This window comes from Pan troglodytes, chromosome 9 (genome assembly GCF_028858775.2).
Source record: "Pan troglodytes isolate AG18354 chromosome 9, NHGRI_mPanTro3-v2.0_pri, whole genome shotgun sequence".
Classification (NCBI taxonomy): domain Eukaryota; kingdom Metazoa; phylum Chordata; class Mammalia; order Primates; family Hominidae; genus Pan; species Pan troglodytes.
In genome coordinates, this window is record NC_072407.2 from 115,798,342 (window position 1) to 115,819,336 (window position 20,995).

Here is a 20,995-nt window from a genome sequence, read left to right on the forward strand (position 1 = left end):
CCAGCTACTTGGGAGGCTGAGGCAGGAGAATCACTTGAACCCGGGAAGCGGATGTTTCGGTGAGCCAAGATTGCGCCATTGCACTCCAGCCTGGGCAAAAAGAGCAAAACTCTGTCTCAAAAAAAAAAAAAAAAATTCTATAATGTAAGTCTGCTAGGAGCACCCCCACCCCCAGAATTCAGGTAGTTCGTACCCCCAAAAGGAGGAGGGCTTTCACCTAAAGTCTTGCTTCCGGAGATCAGAAGCAACATGAGCACAACCCTGGGAGGTCTCAGAAAAAGGCAAAGACCCTCAACCTAGACTCATAGAATCCAAATTTGCATATTATCATGTCTCCCAGGTGATTCCTACGCACACTATACTTAGTACGTGCTCATCTCTACTGCTGTAATACATCAGGAAAAAAAAAAAATCAGCCAAGAACTCACCTGTCCATATAAATAATCTGAGGAAATTCCAGCTTATTGTGAATTTTCTCTGGCTGCCCAAGGGACTGATTAAACTCAAATCTTGAGAGTTCAAAGGTCAACACTGGAGGTAGCTTTGTAAACCAACGCTAGTGTCAAGAGTAGAAATGTGAGAGAAAGAAAAATTAATTTTAGGAAATAACAATAACCAGATTTAAAATATCTCTCATCAAAGTTTCTTCCTTTGGTATAGAACTTATACTCAAGGCAAACTCATACTAGAACTTTTTTTTATCCCAAACACTAAAGGGAATCAACACTTAGAATCTCATTCTCTTACAGAATATGGTTCAACATTCCTCAAGACTCCAAATTTACTAGCCAGTCAACAGAATTTTACTCAACCATCATCCTCAGAATAAACCACCCTTGAATATGTGAACCGCACTAAGCATCTACACAACTCATTCGTTACATCATCAGTATTCAGAAGAGGTTTAAAAACTTAACAGCTAGCCTAACTACAGAATATGAAATTATGATCGAAGCAGCATGTAGCTAAAGAGACAACTCCATGTGCCAGCTAAAAAGACTCATATGTGTACATATATTACATGCTGTTTTAGTCTATTAACCATAATTTGAATCTCCTTTATATATACAAAGGAAATTTGAAATAGCCTCATGGTTTTACAATTTCTCAATTTCTAAGAAAAATCTCTGAATTTCAAAAATTTACAGAGGTCTCATAAAGAAGCCAGTCAAATCAACCTATGATGTTACTTGAGTTTCAAAGAAGGAAGGCACTGACATAAAAAAGACTCAACAGTCAGGGATCACAGGTGAGGAAAAGCTAAATCAGATTTGGCTTTTCTATTCAATTCACCTGTATGTCTGAGGTTCCTGTCAACAGCTTTAAAATATTTCCTTTACCACAAGTGCAAGCAACATTCCCTTCAGATACCCTGTCAGCATAATGAGGTGAATTCAGACAACCTGTGAGACCACCTCAGGGTGAAATCTAAATGAGCATGACAATTTTGTTGTTTTGTTTAATTTTTATAGAATTCCCATCCTGGAATACAGGTCTCCACAGGCCTAAGTATAGCTGGTGAAGACTCCCTCTTTTGTAAGAGGATGCACCAGGTTTGCACAGATGGTACAGATGACATAATTCCTCCATTAGGAATCAGTTTTTCCTTGAAAATCCAGGGAGGCAGTAGCTCTCTGAGTTCCAACACTGCTCTACAGTGAATGTATTTTCATATGGCTCATGTTAGGCTCCCTATTTTAATTCAGGAAAGCTCCACTTTCTCCTATAGTAATTACTGAGTTGGAATCATATATAAGCCACAGTTTTGTCTCAAAATGTATGATCAATGGAGAACAATCCCAACTGTGTAAAGAATTATGTTACAAATGCTATTCACTAATTCTTAACCTAACTGGAATACTGAGATGTTAACTACCCATGCTCTCCCTTTAACTTCCCCCCTGTCTTTCCAACCCAGAAAAAAAAGATACATAAATAAACAAATGAAAATTAAATTTTAAAAATGTTAAAAGCAAAGGCAGAATTTACAATTGAGAACAGTAAATACTATAATAGGGAAAATATTCTAAATGGCATACCATAGGAGTTAATCACTGTACTTTTACCCTCCGAAAATATGGAGGCAGTGGGTTCTCCCTACTCAGGTACAGGTAGGCTTCAACAGAAAGAGAGAAACTTGATCATACTTAAAACATCAGAAGCAGCATACAACCTTTACACGAGTAACTCAAATTCATAGTTTTAGTAAAAATTTTATTTATCAAAGTACTGATACTCACTGACTCACATCAACTGATGAGAGACTTAAGACAAATTCAAGTTCTGCTAAGTGTAAAGTTACTTAATATGTGATGGGAAACTAGTCTGCCCAAAAGCTCACTCCTACTTAACTGGCTTTGTCACTGGCACAGCAAATAAAGATCTCCAACGTACCTCTTGTCCATACTTCACCGAGTGATCGGAGGGAAGAAGCTCAACATCACCCTCCACCATGGCCCCTTCCAAACACTCGTCTAAGTTGCGATAACCGTTTACCTGAAGAGGATACTGGCCGAAGGTCTCATTGTTACAAAAGGGTTTTCCTAGGCAAAGAGAGAGACTTTTTAAAAAAGACATCACTATGACTATCTAAAGCCTATCTTCTGGCTCCACAGAGACAACATTTTAAATTCAGCAACTTCCTGATAGCTGGTTAGAAATGCACTTAAGCCTTTATAGCAACCTCTAGTGAGCCAGTCAATCTAGACACTGAACAATGAAAACCAGTAACACTGGAAAAAGACCAGGGGCTTGGTGGCTTATGCCTGTAATCCCACCACTTTGGGAGGCCAAGGTGGGAGGATCACTTGAGGCCAGGAGTTTGACCAGCCTGGAAAACACAGTGACACCCCTGTCTCTACAAAAAATAAAAATTATCCGGGTGCAGTAACACAGGCCTGAAGTCCTGGCTACTCAGGAGGATAAGGTAGGAGGATTTCTTGAGCCCAGAAGTCCAAGGTTACAGTAAGCTATGATGTTGCCACTGCGCTACAACCTGGGCAACAGAGCAAGGACTTGTCTCCAAAAAAAAAAAAAAAAAAAAAAAAAATGCAAAGACAACCAGACATTATGTACTTCCTAATCAAGAGTTTTCTCACCATCTGTGAATAGTCTTGCCAAAAAAAGCCTTACCTAAGTCTAGTCAAATCTCTAGATCCAACTACCAATTTATAAGAGGAGGAATAGAGAACATGGGGATATGTTAAAATATGTTAAATATGTATCAGAGGACATGCAAACAGCAAAATTTCCAACTGTGGGAAATGCTACAGAACAAACAACCCAGTTTCTCCAAAAAATACATTTCAAGGAAAAAACGATGGAGGGGAGCCTACAAATATTCAGTCATAAATGAATCACACACTGGGGTCCTGACTAAAACAAACTCTAAAAATAAATTTTCTATTTTTTAAAAATTATGAAAACAAATTAGAAATCTCAACACTGACTAGATATTTGATAGTTTAAAATGCTATTTTTCAGAGTCGTATTGGTATTGGGTTATGTTTTAAAAAGAGTATCAGATTGGTAAGAGTGGGGTGAGATGGGGAATGACTGGCTGTGGGCTAAGGCTGGGTTCATGGAGGTTGTAAAATTGCTCTATTTGAATGTATTCTAAATTCTTCATAATTAAAAATAAATTATGTGCCTAGCATGTAGCTTAGATAGATAAGCCTCCAGAGTGAAAAGCCTCTAGTCTAGAAAAACATTTTTGGCAGTCTCACTCAATAAAACCTTTTGAGATTAAGTATTATATTAGAATAAGCAACACGGAGAAAACTGAGTAAAATCACTATCTGACATTAATGTCAGATTTGGGCTGTGCAAGTATTAATATGACAAATCTGAGATAAAGATTGTGCACATTTTACAGATGAAGAGACTGAGGATCCAGAAGCTCCCATAGTTTATCCACAGTTAAACAGATACCAAGAGGCAGAACCAATATTCAGAGCTGAATACTGCTGACTCTCAAGCCTATTCACTATACTGCCTCCTCAAAGGGACACAGTAATAAAGATATGATCAAAGGTCTAGAATTAAAATTCAGAGCAGAGAATTTACCTTCACGAACCCCTTCAGTCAGGAAAGTACCATAGAACAGCTGCACCATTGGATTTTCAGATTTGTTCCTGGGACTGCTGCTTTTAGGAAAAGGAGACAATTCTGGATTGTTTGGATTAAGATATGTGCTACATAAAATCCAAGCATCATTCAAAAGCAAAAATAGTGCATTTTCATCAACCCCCAAAGAGCCAGGTATGATCTAAATAAGTAACAATTAGTTCAGTTCAAATATTTATTGAACACCTTCTTTCGAGCATTGTGCTAAACTCTGAAGACACAAAGACAAGAAGGCCCAATCCCTGGACTTAAGGAGCTTAAAGCCTAATAGTGGAGTCACACATGCAGACAAATATGCTTTCAGTATATACATCTATATCCAATGATAGATGTATACAAGATATAGAAGCAGTATAAAGGTAAGAATGAACTCTGTTGCATAGTTTTACAAATAAATACAAAAAATTTTTCTCCATGGTACAACAGAAATAAAAAGTTTCTCCTTACAAGTCCTTCTTAAATTGCTACGTTGAGTTGCCGTTTCCAAAACTATTTTATAGTTACAATGCTTCTACCTAGAATTCAAACCATTTAAAACACAGATTTCTCAGAGGGATATCCGTGTCGTGCCCTAAGTTTCACTTCTCTCAGTGACAGAAATGACTATAACCTATCCTCTACACATTCTTAGTAGACCTCAAAAGGGATCTTAAATTTAAGTATCCATATTATACCATCATGTTCACAACAGAGGTTGATTTGTCCTTTTTACAAATACATTTTACAGCACATGCTGAGTTTATTAACAAAGTTAACAGTTACAGTCCTTTAGTTAGAAAAAAAAAAAAAAGCTGCAGGATAAGATGACTGGTACATCCTCAGAGGGGAAAGCTGAAGGCGACAGGGATACACAATGAGGACTACCTCAGTGGTTATCCCAGGAGGTATGGTTAAAAACCAGCAATTTCTAGTTAAGGAGAGTAACTTTCCAGCATATAATTCTCACTGGCCCACTGTGAGTCGGAAGGATGTACAAACAAACCCTCAACACTCACTTAACATTAACAGCTAGCTGGAATGCGTCCTCTAGCCAATCCAGGAGCTTGTGTGTGAATTCACTCACATCTTGCTATAAGAGAGGCACAAATTGCATAAAAGTTAGATGCAATACTAAGAGAAATTAAAATTTATCCTTATCCCACCAATGAATTAAGATTATACTACTATAAAAGCATTTCTTTTTTTCTTTTCTTTTTTTGTTTTGAGACAGGGTCTCACTCTGTCGCCCAGACTGGAGTGCAGTGGCGCGATCTCAGCTCAATGCAGCCTCCACCTCCCAGGTTCAAGCGATTCTCCTGCCTCAGCCTCCCAAGTAGCTGGGATTACAGGCACATGCCACCACGCCTGGCTAATTTTTGTATTTTTAGCCGAGACCGGGTTTCACCATGTTGGCCAAGCTGGTCTTGAACTCCTGACCTCAAATGATCCACCTGCCTCGGCGTCGCAAGTGCTGGGATTACAGGCATCAGCTATTGCGCACAGCCTGAAAGCATTTATTTTTGGGGGCCGAATATCATGAAAACATAGGAACACTGAAACCCAGCTACTATACATAAAAAAGAAGGTGCATTAAGCAACCTGAAAGTTGTAGCTAGAAGGAAGCTGGAACTCTACTACTTCCAGCCACATCTATTTATGACAAAGAAAGAAAAATAAACAAAATCTTCCAAGTAGGACTTTTTAAGAAAAAGGCCCAAGGAACTCTAAAACAATACAGAGATCTGAATAAAGAAAAAAAACTTCAATGTTTTGAGAATTTTGTAGAACTGCAGGACCTTCAAATAGAGAAAGAAAAAAAAATCATATGAGGAAGAAGATGATCTAATTAGTGACAGCTTTGTTTTTGTTTTTAAATTATTTTTTCAGAGACGGGGTCTCACTCTGTCACCCAGGCTGGAGTACAGTAGTGCAATCACAGCTTATTGCAGCCTCAAACTCCTGGGTTCCAGGGATCTTCCTGCCTCAACCTCCCAAGTAGCTGGGACTACAGGTGCGTACCACCATGCCCGGCTATTTTTTAATAGGAGGTAGGGAAAGGAAAGTCTAGAAGAGAGAAGTTGCTGAGAAAAGCTCCTGAACTCAGGTTTAGATAGTTTTAAAGATACTATTTCCATCTGGACCATTCCAAGACAAAGGTGCAGACAAAGGACTACTTTTCTTGGTATCCCTTTTGTTACAGCTCATTGAGGTATTTTCCAATCTCCTCCTTTCTACATCAATAGCCCCTGTATAATTCTACATTATTTCTACTACTATTTCTTCTTCTCTTTAGAACTGCCAGCCCCCGTGCAACACACGCACACTCTCTCACACACACATGCTTTCTCTCTCACCACCTGTTCTGTAGGCAAAACAAAAGTCAGAAACGAGCATCCATAGTCCTGCTTAGTCATGTTCACAGCTTGTTACGCAGTTGAAATAAAGCAGTACCGCATTAACACTGACAAGGCATGACTTCAAACTCAAGAACAAGGCTTCTTTTGTACCTGCTGTTCCTCAGATGATCGGAATGCTCCCTTTAATAGATCCAGGGCTGCAGACGGGTCTACAAATTTTCTATTTGATCCCATCATTAGAGCAAACAAATACTGAAGCTCTTGCATAAACATGATATTTCTCTTTTCCTGTAGAAAACACAGTACATGTACTCTTACAACATCTCATTTAGAAAACCAGAACGTGTAAAGAAAAAAAAGTTGTCAATAATCATGCCCTCATTTATATTTACCTAGATCTAAGTCAAAGTCACAGGGCTATGTGTGTTACAGGGACTCTGGTAAGGAGTGTACTCTAAACTGAAGAACAACTATGTAGAAGCCAGAGACAGCACTGTTGGAAAAACAGAAATGTCCACTTTCTGAAGCTGCTGCCCTCCCTCTCATGAGGAAAATGCATTGCGCCAAGGTGAAATCCTGGGAAGGGTTAAATTGCTAGGAGGAGGCTACGACCTTTGGCAAAAACAGAATAAAATAGACTAAGGCAGCTCAGGTCTCTGGCATCAGGGCATCTCTCCAGCGTCACATTGCCTAAGCAGCTCAGGAAGAGAAAGGATACAACAAACACAACAGGTATTCAGGGTCTCCCCACCCACATATTCTTGGAGCTCTTTTTCTCATTTTATTCCTACTTAATTTTACATTTTTGCATACCCTTATATGTTATCCCAAAAAAGGAAAATGAGCCATTTAGAAATGAAAACAAATAATTAGCACAAGCCAAAGAGTATCACGGATACCAGCTTTAGGCAAAAATCTAGAAGCCTTAGGGATGAAAGGGACTAAACAACAGTGAAGAAATTCCTTGACACCAACTTACTGTATGACTTCGACAATTTTCAAGTACATTTTGTGGCAGACTATAACTGAGAACAAGTCTTCGAAATTCAGGCAATTGAAAGAGAGACTGAAATAAAGAAAGAAAGGGATTCATAGCCTTTCCTGAAAATAACTGCAGCAACACATGTATTTTTCACTTCAAATATTTTATTTCATATTTAAAAGTATGCAAAACTATCAACCTGGCAATTTGACTTATGTTATTTCTAAGGAAATAATGGTTGTGCACAAAAAATTAGCTCAAAGAATATTAATACTTTTAGGTAAAAAATAGAAACAACCTAATGTCTAACAAAAGGAGTAGCTTTTGTTTTGTTTTGTTTTGGTTTTGTAGAGACAGGGTCTCCCTATGTTGCCCAGGATGGTCTCAAACTCGTGAGCTCAAGGGATCTGCCCGCTTTGGCCTCCCAAAGTGTTGGGATTACAAGCATAAGCCACCAAGCCCAGCCAAAAGAAGTAGTTTATATAAACTATACTACATTTATACAATAGACTATTAAGCAGTCATTGAAATAATATTGTAAAAAGTGTTTACAAAATGACCTACTATATAAAGTGAAAATGAAAAAAACAAGAGCTATGTGTATCAACATGGATAAACCTCAAAAATACATTTTGAGTGAAAAAAAGTTACAGAAAAAAAGTATTATACTGCTTATATTAAGTTTAACAACATGTAAAACAATACTACGTATTGTTCAGGGATACATCCATGTGTGGTTATGACTGTGGGAAAGGGAGGATGTCACAACAGGAACTCAATAGAACAGAAATTTGTAACATTAATTTTTTAAGCCAGGTGGTTAGTATAGCAGTGTTTACTATTCTCCACTCCTTGTCATAATATTGTATTTTTTAAAAGTTTAACAGCAGATGGTAGAACTGGAGAGAGGGATTCTTTTTATTATTTGCAAATCACATTTTTCTACTATGAATACCTTTCATAAGTTAATTTTCTTTAAAAATATCTCCTGTATGAATATACAACTCCTCATCCCAACATGCTCCTCAAATGAAAACCCTCTCAGGCCTGCACGGTGGAACTCCTGAAGAAGCATCCTAGGTAGATAATAGGCAAAACTTTGGAATTAGAACTAAATAAAACAGCTTCTTGGTATTCTAAAAGCCCCAGGTATATTTCCTAATGTCAACCAAAGAATCCAAGTGTCGGTACTGACTAGAGCCCACGTGCACCTCTCTGGCTTCCCTCACTCTAACACAAACCCTGGCGGGATTCAGCCAACAGGGTGAGTGTTCAACCGGACTGAAGTGTAAACCCAGGTCATGCTGCACCAAAGTTCTCTCTGGAACCAGGGCTTGGCTGGTGAGCTGTATCCTCTGCCACTCTCTTCTCTTCCACCTCACCTGTCTACCTAACACACTTGCATTCCTACTCTGCTGGCTACCCTGTGACATTCTTGAGTTTCTATTCTGCTGTGAGAAAAATGGCTTTACATTCTCAGCCATTTAACTCCACCTCTTCACCATCAGGAAAATCGGGCTTTGCCATTATTCTTAAAAACCACATTAGGCTGGAAGTGGTGGCTTACGCCTGTAATCCCAGCACTTTGGGAGGCGGAGGCGGGCAGATCACCTGAGGTCAGGTGTTCAAGACCAGCCTGACCAACATGGAGAAACCCCATCTCTACTAAAAATACAAAATTAGCCGGGCATGGTGGCATGCCTGTAGTCCCAGCTGCTCGGGAGGCTGAGGCAGGAGAATCGCTTGAACCCTGGAGGCAGAGGTTGCTGTGAGCCGAGATCGCACCATTGCATACCAGCCAGGGCAACAAGAACGAAACTGTCTCAAAACAAAAAAAAAAAAAAACAAAAAAAAAAACCACATTAAGTGTGAGCTAATACTCTTCACATCTCCCAATTTATTCCTTACCCAACCGCTGCTGCTTCTGTGTTTTCTGTGTCACTTCATTATTACATCCTCCTCCCCCAGTCACCAAAGTTTAGAACTGCAGAAAAATCCTTGAATCTTTCTCCTCGCCATTCACATCTAGTAAGTAACAAGTCCCTTGGCCTCTGACTCTAGGTGCTCTTTATAACCTAACTGCTTTCTCCCCATCAGCACCCCATCAGCTGCTCTAATCCAACTCCCATCGCCGCTCACTTGCACATGGTCTCTCTGCTTCCAGAACTTCCCTCCACCCACTCACACTTGCTCACAACTGCCACGCAGCTCCTTCTAAGTACCTCGCTAATATGGCAAAAATAAAGCTCCCGATTCACTGAAGACTGTCATCTAGTAAGAGCTTTCCTCACTCTCCCAAGTCCTGACATCCTCCTAGGTGACTAGAGTCAACATCCAATCCCTGAGGACATCCTGTCAGTGCTGCCTTGAGAATATATCAAGAACTCCAACTCTTTTCTATTTCCAGGGCTACCAGTCCAGTCCGAGTCACCATCACTCTTCATGGATGACAGCCATGGGTCTCTCCCTGTGCATCCTTGCCCCTCCATCCTCATCTCGCCACAGGAGCCAGAGGGAGACTCTTAATACTTGAGCCAGAGTTGATCAGTCTGCCACTGGGGACTTTCAGTAACTCCCTGTCCACTCAGACCCTCCTCTCCAGTGACCCTCCCTTTGCTCTTAACATCCAGCCACTTGGACTCCAGCACGTTCCCTGAACACACCAAGCCCATTCCCACCATGAAGCCACTGCTCTATGTGTGCCTCTACCTGGAATGTTTTTTTATCCCAATAGCTGCCTGGTTCACTCCCTTTTCAGTCTCATCCCCTTCCCCACCACAGTGAGGCTCATCCAACACCACAGTTAATACTGCAACCTGTTCCCACCTCTCCTGCAGTTCCAATCTCCCTAACCTTGCTCTTTTTTCTACTGGACCAATCACAGTCTAACGTATTATACACATTTTATTCAGCTAGTTCATCATTCTGTTAGTTTTTAGTTTACTGTTCATTTTCTATCTCACCTCATGAGAATTTACATTCCATGTGGGCACAGTTGTCTTTGTTTTGTTCACTCCTACATCAAGGGCCTAGAACACTGCTAGACATAGAGCAGGTGTTCAATTGTTTGCTGAGGGAACTCGCATGCATCCAGTATGGAGATCTCTCGGCTTCTTGGGCATCCCATCTCTAGTGACACATTCCTCCACTCCATCTCTATCTACATCCACATCCCAGGCTGCACCCAAAAATACACCAACACATGAAAGGTGTCAGTTCGCAGATTACACGTTCAGAAAAGCTCACTCTGGGACCATTATATGTCTTCTTTGTGTCCAATTACCTGCAGGATATCTGTTCTTTGACTTCAGCAGGGGCCCAAGCAAATTGATCTCTTTCCTGGCTCCCTAACAATCAGTTCCTTCCTATCTTCATTTCTTTCTCCATCTAGCTTTGATGCTACGGTCTTAACTACCCTTCATTAAATTCACAGAGTGCCCTTTTGTCCTTTGATCACATACCCAGCAAATGCTCCAAATTAAATGAGTTGAGTTTTCCATGTAAGAGGTTCAAAGTGCTGTCAAGAGGATGTACTGATAGAAACTGAACATTTTCGTATCACTACACATTTAAAGTCAACAATTTCAAGCAGATCTTCAAATTTTTGGAAATCCTACTACTGTACTCTGGTGCCAACTGGTTCTCCCACCATCTCCAACAACTATTTCAAACTTTCACTCCCTTTAAAATCTGACTCTGTCACTTCTCCACTGTCTCAAAAAATAGCTGCTAATTTCACAGAGGGAAAAAAAAAAAGACTAGACACTACTTCAACTCTAATGTGCACTTATCATTTCTTCCTCTTCCCTTCCCATTACTCTCCTGCCCTTTTCCTTGTTAAGGCCGACTCCTCAGATATACTTTCTATGCTGTCTGCTCATGCTGTCCCAGAAGCCTTACTCAGCTATCTTCTCCATCTGCTGGCTCTTGTCCACCCTCCACAGGAGTGAAGGCTAATGGTGGGGGGGCGGTGGTTGTGAATCCAAGGAGCATTATCTTTCTCTCTCTCTATCCTTTCAGATAGGAAAGAACTGACATGTTCCACATTATCTTCCTATGTTCTATTCTCAACACAGATGCCAGTGATCCTTTTAAACTGGAAATACGATCATATCACTTCTCTGCTCCAAACCTTCCAATACATTCCTATTTCATCTAGAATTCCCAAATCTTCATCATGACCCCAAGCTCTTCCACTCCACCTCCACCACCTTTCCTATCCCACTGCTATCAGTTCTGGATCACTCCGTCTTAGCTATTTGCTATTTGTCAGACACATTAAGCAAGCTCCTGAATCTCAGTCTGCTTATTTGCTGTTCCTTGTCTGAAATGTTCCCTATGTAATTAAATAGCTCATTCCCTGGCCACCTTCAGACCTCTGCTCAAATTCCCGCCTCATCAGAAAGGCCATCCCTGACCCTCTGCCCTCTCCAGCTGAACCCTGTCCAGTCCCCCAGACTCATTCATTCATCTTTACACTTGTCACCTCCTCATGTTTTGTTTACTGTCTGTGCCACTCTTTCCAAAGTAAACCATGAGAGTACGGGCTTTGTTTTAGTCACTGCTGTTTCCCCAGAGCCTAAGACAGTGTCAGGCACATAGAAGCTGGATGTAGCAGATGTGTAGAAAGGGAGAATTCCATTTTTTGGCTTGAGCAGCTGGGTAGGTGCCATGTACCATGATGGAGAAGACTGCTGTGGTGAGCACCAAGGGTTGCATTGGGGCTATGTAAGTTTAAGATGCCTGATCGATACTTCTAGAGAGCCACTACTCTCTAGTGAATTCATTCACTCCCTTGGTTTTATTGCCATCTATATGGTACTAATTTCCAAAACTGTATCTAGAGCCCAGCACTTTTTCTGAAGTACAGATTCATATAATTATCTGCCTACATGGTATCTCCTTAAACTCAACTCATTTAAGTTGGAGGATTTGCTGGGTATGTGATCAAAGGACAAAAGGGCACTCTGTGAATTCAATGAAGGGTAGTTAAGACCATAGCATACACAGGCACAGGCACCTCAGATTCGGCATATCTAAAACTGAACTGATTGTGGGGCATGGTGGCTCAGGCCTGTAATCCCAGCACTTTGGAAGGCCAAAGCAGGTGGATCACTTGAGGTCAGGAGTTCAAGACCAGCATGGCCAACATGATGAAACCCCATCTCTACTAAAAATACAAAAATTAGCCAGGTGTGGTGGCACATGCCTGTCATCCCAGCTACTTGGGAGGCTGAGGCAAGAGGATCCCTTGAACCTGGGAGGCAGAAGTTGCAGTGAGCCGAGATTGCGCCATCTTGTCTCAAATGAATAACTAAATAAATAATAAAAATAAATTTTAAAAATGAAGACATTGCGCCAGGTGCAGCGGCTCACACCTGAAATCCCAGCACTTTGGGAGGCTGAGGCGGGCGGAACACCTGAGGTCAGGAGTTCGAGACCAACCTGGCCAACATGGCGAAACCCTGTCTCTACTAAAAAATTAGCCGGGTGGCCAGGCGTGGTGGCTCATGCCTCTAATTCCAGCACTTTGGGAGGCCGAGGCAGGCAGATCACATGGTCAGGAGTTGGAGACCAGCCTGACCAACATGATGAAACCCCGTCTCGACTAAAAATACAAAATTAGCCAGGCCTGGTGGTACATGCCTGTAGTCTCAGCTACTGGAGAGGCAGGAGAATTGCTTAAACCTGGGAGGCGGAGGTTGCAGTGAGCTGAGATCGCACCACTGTTGCCTGGGCAACAGAGCGAGACACTGTGTCAGAAAGAAAAAAACAAAAAACAAAAAAACCTGAACTGAAACCCACTGTTAACACACACCCAAATTATTCCTCCTCCAGGGTCAAATGGTACTATAATCCACCTGGTTACTCGAACTAGAAACCTCATAGTCTTACTCTTACTCAACTACTGCAGGCATATCCTGGATCCAACTGCCCACCAATCCTGTAGATTTGATCTCCTCAGCGCCTCAAGAATGCATTCACTTCTCTCCTTCCATGACTTCTGCCACTTCTCTACTCCAGGCCACCACTGTCGCCTACCTGGATAGCTATGATAGCCTTCAACAACTGATTCCTCCTTATTCACTCTCACTGCTATAATATAGTATTCACTAAATGCTTATCCAAAACACCTATTCAATATATTTACAACCACAGCAGATTTCTTTTTAGTACTGCCCAACTTAGACATCAAAGCATCTAAATCCATACACAATAATGCCAGAAAAACTCCCCTAATTTTAAATATCTATTTTAATCCTTTGAAAGCTATGTTTCTACATTTCAGTTTAATAAATTACAAAGTTATTTCCAAAAGACACAGTTATCTCTTAAAAATATCATACCTGAATAACAGCACTAAACCAACATGTATTGCCAACATTTTTCAGCCCAACTGGCCAACCATCAACTCTCCTCCAGTCATTGGGATTGGGGTTTTCTCCCCAGACTTCACAGCGTTTTCTCTTTGAGCGTTTAGTTTCTGCAGAGGTTGCTTCATGCATCCTATATTGTGCAGCGTGCCACACAGCAAAAAAGAAAATAGTTAAAGAATAATATAGCATATGGAGGATGCTATAACTTTTCATGGATAATTCAAAACACCAGAAAAAGTATTTACTGGATAATCCCTAGCTATATAAGGAACTGTAAGACTGTAATGCAACTGAAAAGCAAGATTTATACATAGAAATGTTAATCCCTCCATAACAGACATTATTACTAATAAGGTCCATGATAGAACTAAGTTGAAATTCAAGACTATTTAAGGCTACCATATTAGAAATTTTAGATTTCAACACAGTGTACTATCTAAGACCTCACCATCGAATAGGGCAGGAGAGACACTGTGCTAAAGATAAGAGCCTCCAAATTGCCCAGGACATAAAACACAGCCCTGTGTTCCCTGAAATAAACATCTCAGCAGTGTGAGGGAATAAACATGTCCAGAAACTGATAGGCCACCACTGGAACTGGATGTTGGTGAACAGTACCAAACAATCACCCAATTAGTACCAGTTCAAAAAAATAGATTCCTTGATCACTTATGAGACAGGGTAGTTGAATAACTTTCACTTAAAACTATGCAGCAGCATAACCCTCAAAGTTTATAAAAGAGAATATACATTTATCAGATACCTGGACTAGGTTGTTTTTAATTCACCCTAGCAATTGTAAACTGAAACACCTTGCACACTTCTACTCAAAGACACACGATGCAATAAGACCCCTTTCAGTTTTGCTTTTTCAAAAGTGAACCAAAGAGTAAGCTAATGCGAATTCAAAATTTCTCCTAAAAGAAATTTCATTCAGGTGCTTAACAGAATTATTCCTGAGTGGCATTCACAGAGCTATTGCCTTTGAGATACACACAAATGTGGGGGCAAGAATTATAAGTTAAATCAATAACCTGTTAAGATCTCTTCCATCAGCTTGAATTTTGGGAGACTCCAGTAGACTCAAAGCAATGGCAGCCTGAAGATCATCTTTGTTATCATGAGTAAGGTCTATTACTTCTGTAAGATAAACAGAAATTTAATTAGTCTATATATAGGAAACACTGCCCTTCTGTAATATAAGAAAAAGGTAAAGACATACTCCCTAGCTTTCACTACAACAATGGCTCAACTGTGTAACAATTTTATTACCCTACTGCATAGTCAAATGAGTAACTTCGGCTACACTGTAACCTTAGACTAGCCCACAGTACAGAAATAACAAGCTGCAAAAATCAAATGAACCAAATACCCTCTTCTGTATTCTCACTCCACAAAGTCAAAAGTAGATCCCATACATGTGGGTTAAATAGTCTCTATTATCACAAAACATCAGCCAAATATCAAACATCCAGGGAACAGATATTTTCAATCTCATACAAAATATTCCAGAGAATAGGGATATACTCCTCAACTAGTTAAGAACGGTAAGAGAAAGAAAAAGTGAAACTCACATGTGATACAAAATACTCACAGATACAAAATACCTAAACAAAATATTAGCAAATAGAACCCAATAATATAAAAAAAAATTACATATTAAGACCAAGTTGGCTGGGCGCAGTGGCTTATGCCTGTAATCCCAGCACTTTGGGAGGCCGAGGCGGGCGGATCACGAGGTCAAGAGATCGAGACCATCCTGGCTAACACAGTGAAACCCCGTCTCTACTAAAAATACAAAAAATTTGCCGGGTGTGGTGGCGGGCGCCTGTAGTCCCAGCTACTCAGGAGGTTGAGGTGGGAGAATGGCGTGAACCCGGGAGGTGGAGCTTGCAGTGAGCCAAGACCACGCCACTGCACTCCAGCCTAGGCAACAGAGTGAGACTCCGTCTCAGAAAAAAAAAAAAGACCAAGTTGAGTTTACAGCAGGAAAAAAAAAATTAGTTAATACTAGATGGAGCAGTAAAATTCACTATCTTAACAGTTAAAAGAAAAAAATGATCATCTTAACAGATACAGAAAATGTATTTGATAACATTCAACTTTCTTTCAGGATAAAAACTCAAAGCCAACTAGGAAGAGAAAAAAATATCCTTAGGCTGAGAAAAAGTATCCATGAAAAGCCCATAGAAAACTTTTATACTTAATGGAGAAACGTTAAGTACATTTGCTTTAAAATCAAGACTAAGACAAACACATCTATTATCACTGCTTTTATTCACCATGGTTCTGGAAGTTCTAGGCAGGCAATATGAACTTTTGGGCATGGTGGCTCACGCCTTTAATCCCAGCACTTTGGGAGGTCAAGATGGGAGGATCAGTTGAGGTCAGGAGTTTGAGACCAACCTGGCCAACATGGTGGAACCTCGTCTCTACTAAAAATACAAAAAATTAGCTGGGCATGGTTGCACGTGCCTGTAATTCCAGCTACTTGGGAGGCTGAGGCAGGAGAATCACTTGAACCCAGGAGGCGGAGGTTGCAATGAGCTGAGATTGTGTCACTATACTACAGCCTGGGCGACAGAGTGAGACTCCATCTCACTCTGGAAATATAAAGACTGGAAAATAAGAAGCAAAGCTGTCATAATTCATAGATAATAATCACCTACAAGGGAAACCCAAAATAATCCACAGCTACTCTGGCACACTGCCTGTGTGGTAGCCCTGTTCCACAGGAGCAGTTAAAAAAAAATAAAAAGAGGCTGGAAGCGGTGGCTCATGCCTATAATCCCAGCACTTTGGGATGCCAAGGCAGGCAGATCACCTGAGGTCGGGAGTTCGAGATCAGCCTGACCAACAAGGAGAAACCCCCTCTCTACTTAAAATACAAAATTAGCCGGGCGCGGTGGTGTATGCCTGTAATCCCAGCTACTCAGGAGGCTGAGGCAGGAGGACAGCTTGAACCCAGGAGGCGGAGGCTATGGTGACCCAAGATCATGCCATTGCACTCCAGCCTGGGCAACAAGAGCGAAACTCTATCTCAAAAAAAAAAAAAAAAAAACAACTAAAAAAATTTTTTTTTAAATAAAATAAAACACAAATATTACAAAACTGTAGTAATCAAGACTGTGTGCTGCTGGCATAAGGAGACATATACATCAATGGAATAGAATTTATAGTCCAGAAATAAACTCTTACATTCCCGGTCAATTGATTTTTGACCTAAGTACTAGACAACTCAAGAAGGAAAGAATATCCTTTCAACAAATGGTGCTGTGACAACTGAACACCACATGCAAAAGAATAAAGCTGAACCCCTACCTAGCCCCACATACAAAAATTAAGTCAAAATGGATCAAGTCCTCAAGATGAGAGCTAAAATATAAAAGTAGAGGACGACACAGGTGTAAATCTTCATGACCTTAGATTAGGCAACGGAATCTTAGATGACATCCAGAGCATAAGGAACTAAAGAAAAAATAGATTAAAAAATCCTTTGGGCTTCAAAGGACACCATCAAGAAGTGAAGAGACAGCCGGGCATGGTGGCTCACATCTGTAATCCCAGCACTTTGGGAGGCCCAGATGGGTGGATCACAAGGTCAGGAGTTCGAGACCAGCCTGACAAAAATAGTAAAACCCCATCTCTAATAAAAATACAAAAAAATTAGCCGGGCGTGGTGGCAGGTGCCTGTAATCTCCGCTACTCGGGAGGCTGGGGCAGGAGAATCGCTTGAACCCGGGAGCCGGGAGGCGGAGGTTGCAGTGAGCCGAGATCGTACCACTGCACTCCAGCCTGGGCAATAGTGTGAGACTCCATCTTAAAAAAAGAAAAAAAAAAAGAAGAGACAACTCATAGAAAGGGAGAAAATATTTGCAAAACATGCATCTGATAAGAGATCTACACACAGAACATACAAAGAACTCCTGTAACTGAATGAAACACACAAATAGTGATTTCAAAAATGGGAAGAAAATCTGAATTGACATTTCTCCAAAGAATACACAAGATAAATGACCAATAAGCATAAGATGCTCAACATCACTAATCATCAGAAAAATGCAAATCAAAACCACAATGAGATATAATTTCACACCCATAGGGACAGCTATCAAAAAATAATATTAATAATAAAACTGGCAAGGAAGTGGAGAAACTGGAAACTTTGTGCACTGTTGGTGGGATTTTAAGATGGTGCAACTGGCCAGGTGCGGTGGCTCACGCCTGTAATCCCAGCACTTTGAGAGACCAAGGTGGGCAGATGGCTTGAGCTAAGGAGTTCAAGACCAGCCTGGGCAATGTGGCGAAACCTTGCCTCTAAAAAAAAATTCAAAAGAAATAAAAATAAAAAATAGCTGGGCATGGTGGTGTGAGCCCATAGTCCCAGGTACTTGGGAGGCTGAGGTGGGAGGATCACTTGAGCCTGGGAGGTCAAGGCTACAGTGAGCCCTGTTTGCACAACTGCACTCCAACCTGGGTAACAGTGAGACCCTTCTCAAAAAAAAAAAATAACAAAATAAATAAATAAAATACGGCCAGGCATGGTGGCTCATGCCTTTAATTCCAGCACTCAGGGAGGCCAAGGCAGGCGGATCACTTGAGGTCATGAGTTCGAGACCAGCCTGGGCAACATGGTGAAACACCGTCTCTACTAAAAATACAAAACTTAGCTAGGCGTGGTGGGACATGCCTGTCCCAGCTACACAGGGGGCTGAGGCACGAGAATCACTTGTACCCGGGAGGTGGAGGCTCCATTGAGCTGAGATCGCGCCACTGCACTCCAACCTGGGCGAAAGGGAAAGACCTTGTCTCAAAAAAAAAATTAATAAATAAATAAAATAAAATAAATGATGCAACTGCTACAGAAAACTGTATGGAAGCTATTCGAAAAATTAAAAATAGAACAACCGTATGAACCAGTAATCCTACTTCTGGGTATCCAAAAGAATCTAAAGCAGGGTCTTTTTTTGAGAGAGTCTCACTCTGTCACCAGGGCTAGAGGGCAGTAGGTACAATCTCAGCTCACTGTAGCCTCAACCTCCAGGGCTCAAGGGATCTACTTGCTTCAGCCTCCCAGGTAGCTGGGACTACAGGCATACACCATCACACCTGGCTAATTTTTCTATCTTTTGTAGAGACAGGGATTCACCATATTGCCCTGGCTGGTCTTGAATTCCTAGGCTCAAGCTATCCACCTGCCTCAGCCTCCCAAAGTGCTGGGATCACAGATATGAGCTACAGTGCCTGGACTAAAACAGGGTCTTGCAGAGATATCTGTACATCCAAGTTCACAGCAACACTATTCACAAGAGCCAAGAGGTGGAAACAACCCAAATGTCCATTAATGAATGGATAAACAAAACATGGCATATACATACAATGGAGTATTACTCAACCTTAAAAAGCAAAGAAATTTGAGGCATACTGTAACATGAAGTCTGAAGACATTGTTAAGTGAAATAAGCCCACTGCAAAAGAACAAACAGTGTATTTCTACTTATACGAGGTTCTTAGAAATTCACAGAGATAAAGAGTAGAATGGAGGACAGAAAAAATGGGGGTTACTATTCAACGCATACTAAGTAAGTGAAATGTTTTGGAAATGGATGGTGGTGACAGTTGCACAACAATATGAATTTATTTAATATTTCTGAACTGTACATTTAAGTAGTTAAGATGGCAAACTGTATGTTTTACCAAAAAAGACTGGAAAAAAGAAGAAATACTGTCACATGCTACAACATGGATGAAACTTAAGACAGATATTATGCCAAATTAAATAAGCCAGTCACAAAAAGACAAATACTGTATAAGTCCACTTATATGAAGTATTTAAAGTAGTCAAATTCATAGAAACAGAAAACAGAATGGTAGTTACCAGGGGCTGGGTATGGAGTGCAGATTTGCAATATGATAACATTCTGGGGGTTGTTTCACAACAATTTGACTATTCTTAACACTACTGAACTCTACATTTAAGAATGGATAAAGTATTTAAAAATCGAATATTTGAGATATCCTTAGATTTTATGTAATGTGTTTTTTACTAAAATAATAATTTCAAGTAATAAATTATCCAATTATCAGGCTGGGCACTGTGGCTCACATCTGTAATCCCAACACTTTGGGAGGCTGAGGCAGGCAGATCACCTGAGGTCAGGAGTTTGAGACCGGCCTGGCCAACCAATATGGTGAAACCCAGTCTCTACCCAAAACACAAAAATTAGCTGGGTGTGGTGGCGTGTGCCAGTAATCCCAGCTACTCGGGAGGCTGAGGCAGGAGAATAGCTTATACCCAGGAGGCGAAGGTTGCAGTGAGCCGTGCAGTGATCACACCACTGCACTCCAGCCTGGGTGACAGAGCGAGCTTCCTTCTCAAAAATAAATAAATAAATAAATAATCCAATTATCACTATAACTATTCCAATTACCATAATTACGACAGAATATTACCATTCTATTTCCATTTATTTTTACCAAAATAATGAATCTAGGTAACAATCATCAATGGCTGCTGAAAATGCTAAGTGAGAAACTTCATAATAGATGAATTAACCTGACAATACCTAAATACAATTACGATTTTAACAACACAAAAGAGGGCAACCAGACATTATATGCTTCTCAATGTAACAAAATAGAAGATATATACACAACACTACCTATGACACAGTCATGCCAGATAAGCATCTACATTTATAGGAAAGACATGAGACAGAAAAATCCATTGAAAGATACCACAGTAATACAATTGCCAAACTCCAGAATGTGTGAAAACTGACATAACAAAGGACTTGATTTCTTTGGATATTAAGCTGCAAGAAACGGGACGGGGGTGGGGGGGGCGGGGTGGAGATTTATAAATAAAGAGAGTCTTAAAAGACACTTCAAACATACTTAATGTTCTAATTTATTTGGATCATTGTTCTTAACAAAAACTGCCAACACTGTTAATGAGATAACCAGAGAAATTTCTACATGGGGTATTTGATGAGATTAAGGGATTACTGATGATATTAAGGGATTATTTTTAGTGTGATAATGTTGCAGTTTTAAAAAATAAACAGTCCTCTTTTAGAAATGTTACCCAAAAAGCTAAATATAGAATTATCATATGACCCAGCAATTCTATTTCTAGGTATATACACAAAAGAACTGAAAATGGATACTCAGTG

At 40.5% G+C, this 20,995-nt stretch overlaps 1 protein-coding gene across 50 annotated transcripts in view; it reads right to left on the reverse strand.

Annotated features, from left to right (window-relative positions):
- USP28 (ubiquitin specific peptidase 28) overlaps nucleotides 1-20,995 on the reverse strand; it is a 77,674-nt gene that overhangs the window by 28,928 nt on the left and 27,751 nt on the right. For 14 of the 50 annotated variants that reach the window (XR_010147677.1, XM_016922003.4, XM_063784520.1 and 11 more), the window contains 8 exons: nucleotides 14,855-14,960; nucleotides 13,791-13,950; nucleotides 7,441-7,527; nucleotides 6,612-6,749; nucleotides 5,121-5,194; nucleotides 4,066-4,145; nucleotides 2,395-2,543; nucleotides 429-556 (listed from right to left, as the gene is read on the reverse strand). Coding sequence is in view for 49 of the 50 variants with exons in the window: in XM_016922003.4 (XP_016777492.1) it covers nucleotides 429-556; nucleotides 2,395-2,543; nucleotides 4,066-4,145; nucleotides 5,121-5,194; nucleotides 6,612-6,749; nucleotides 7,441-7,527; nucleotides 13,791-13,950; nucleotides 14,855-14,960 (922 nt within the window). In the remaining variant the exon portion in view is untranslated. The remainder of the gene's footprint in view (nucleotides 1-428; nucleotides 557-2,394; nucleotides 2,544-4,065; nucleotides 4,146-5,120; nucleotides 5,195-6,611; nucleotides 6,750-7,440; nucleotides 7,528-13,790; nucleotides 13,951-14,854; nucleotides 14,961-20,995) is intronic. The other 36 variants (XM_024347412.3, XM_063784521.1, XM_063784519.1 and 33 more) reach the window with 7 other exon arrangements.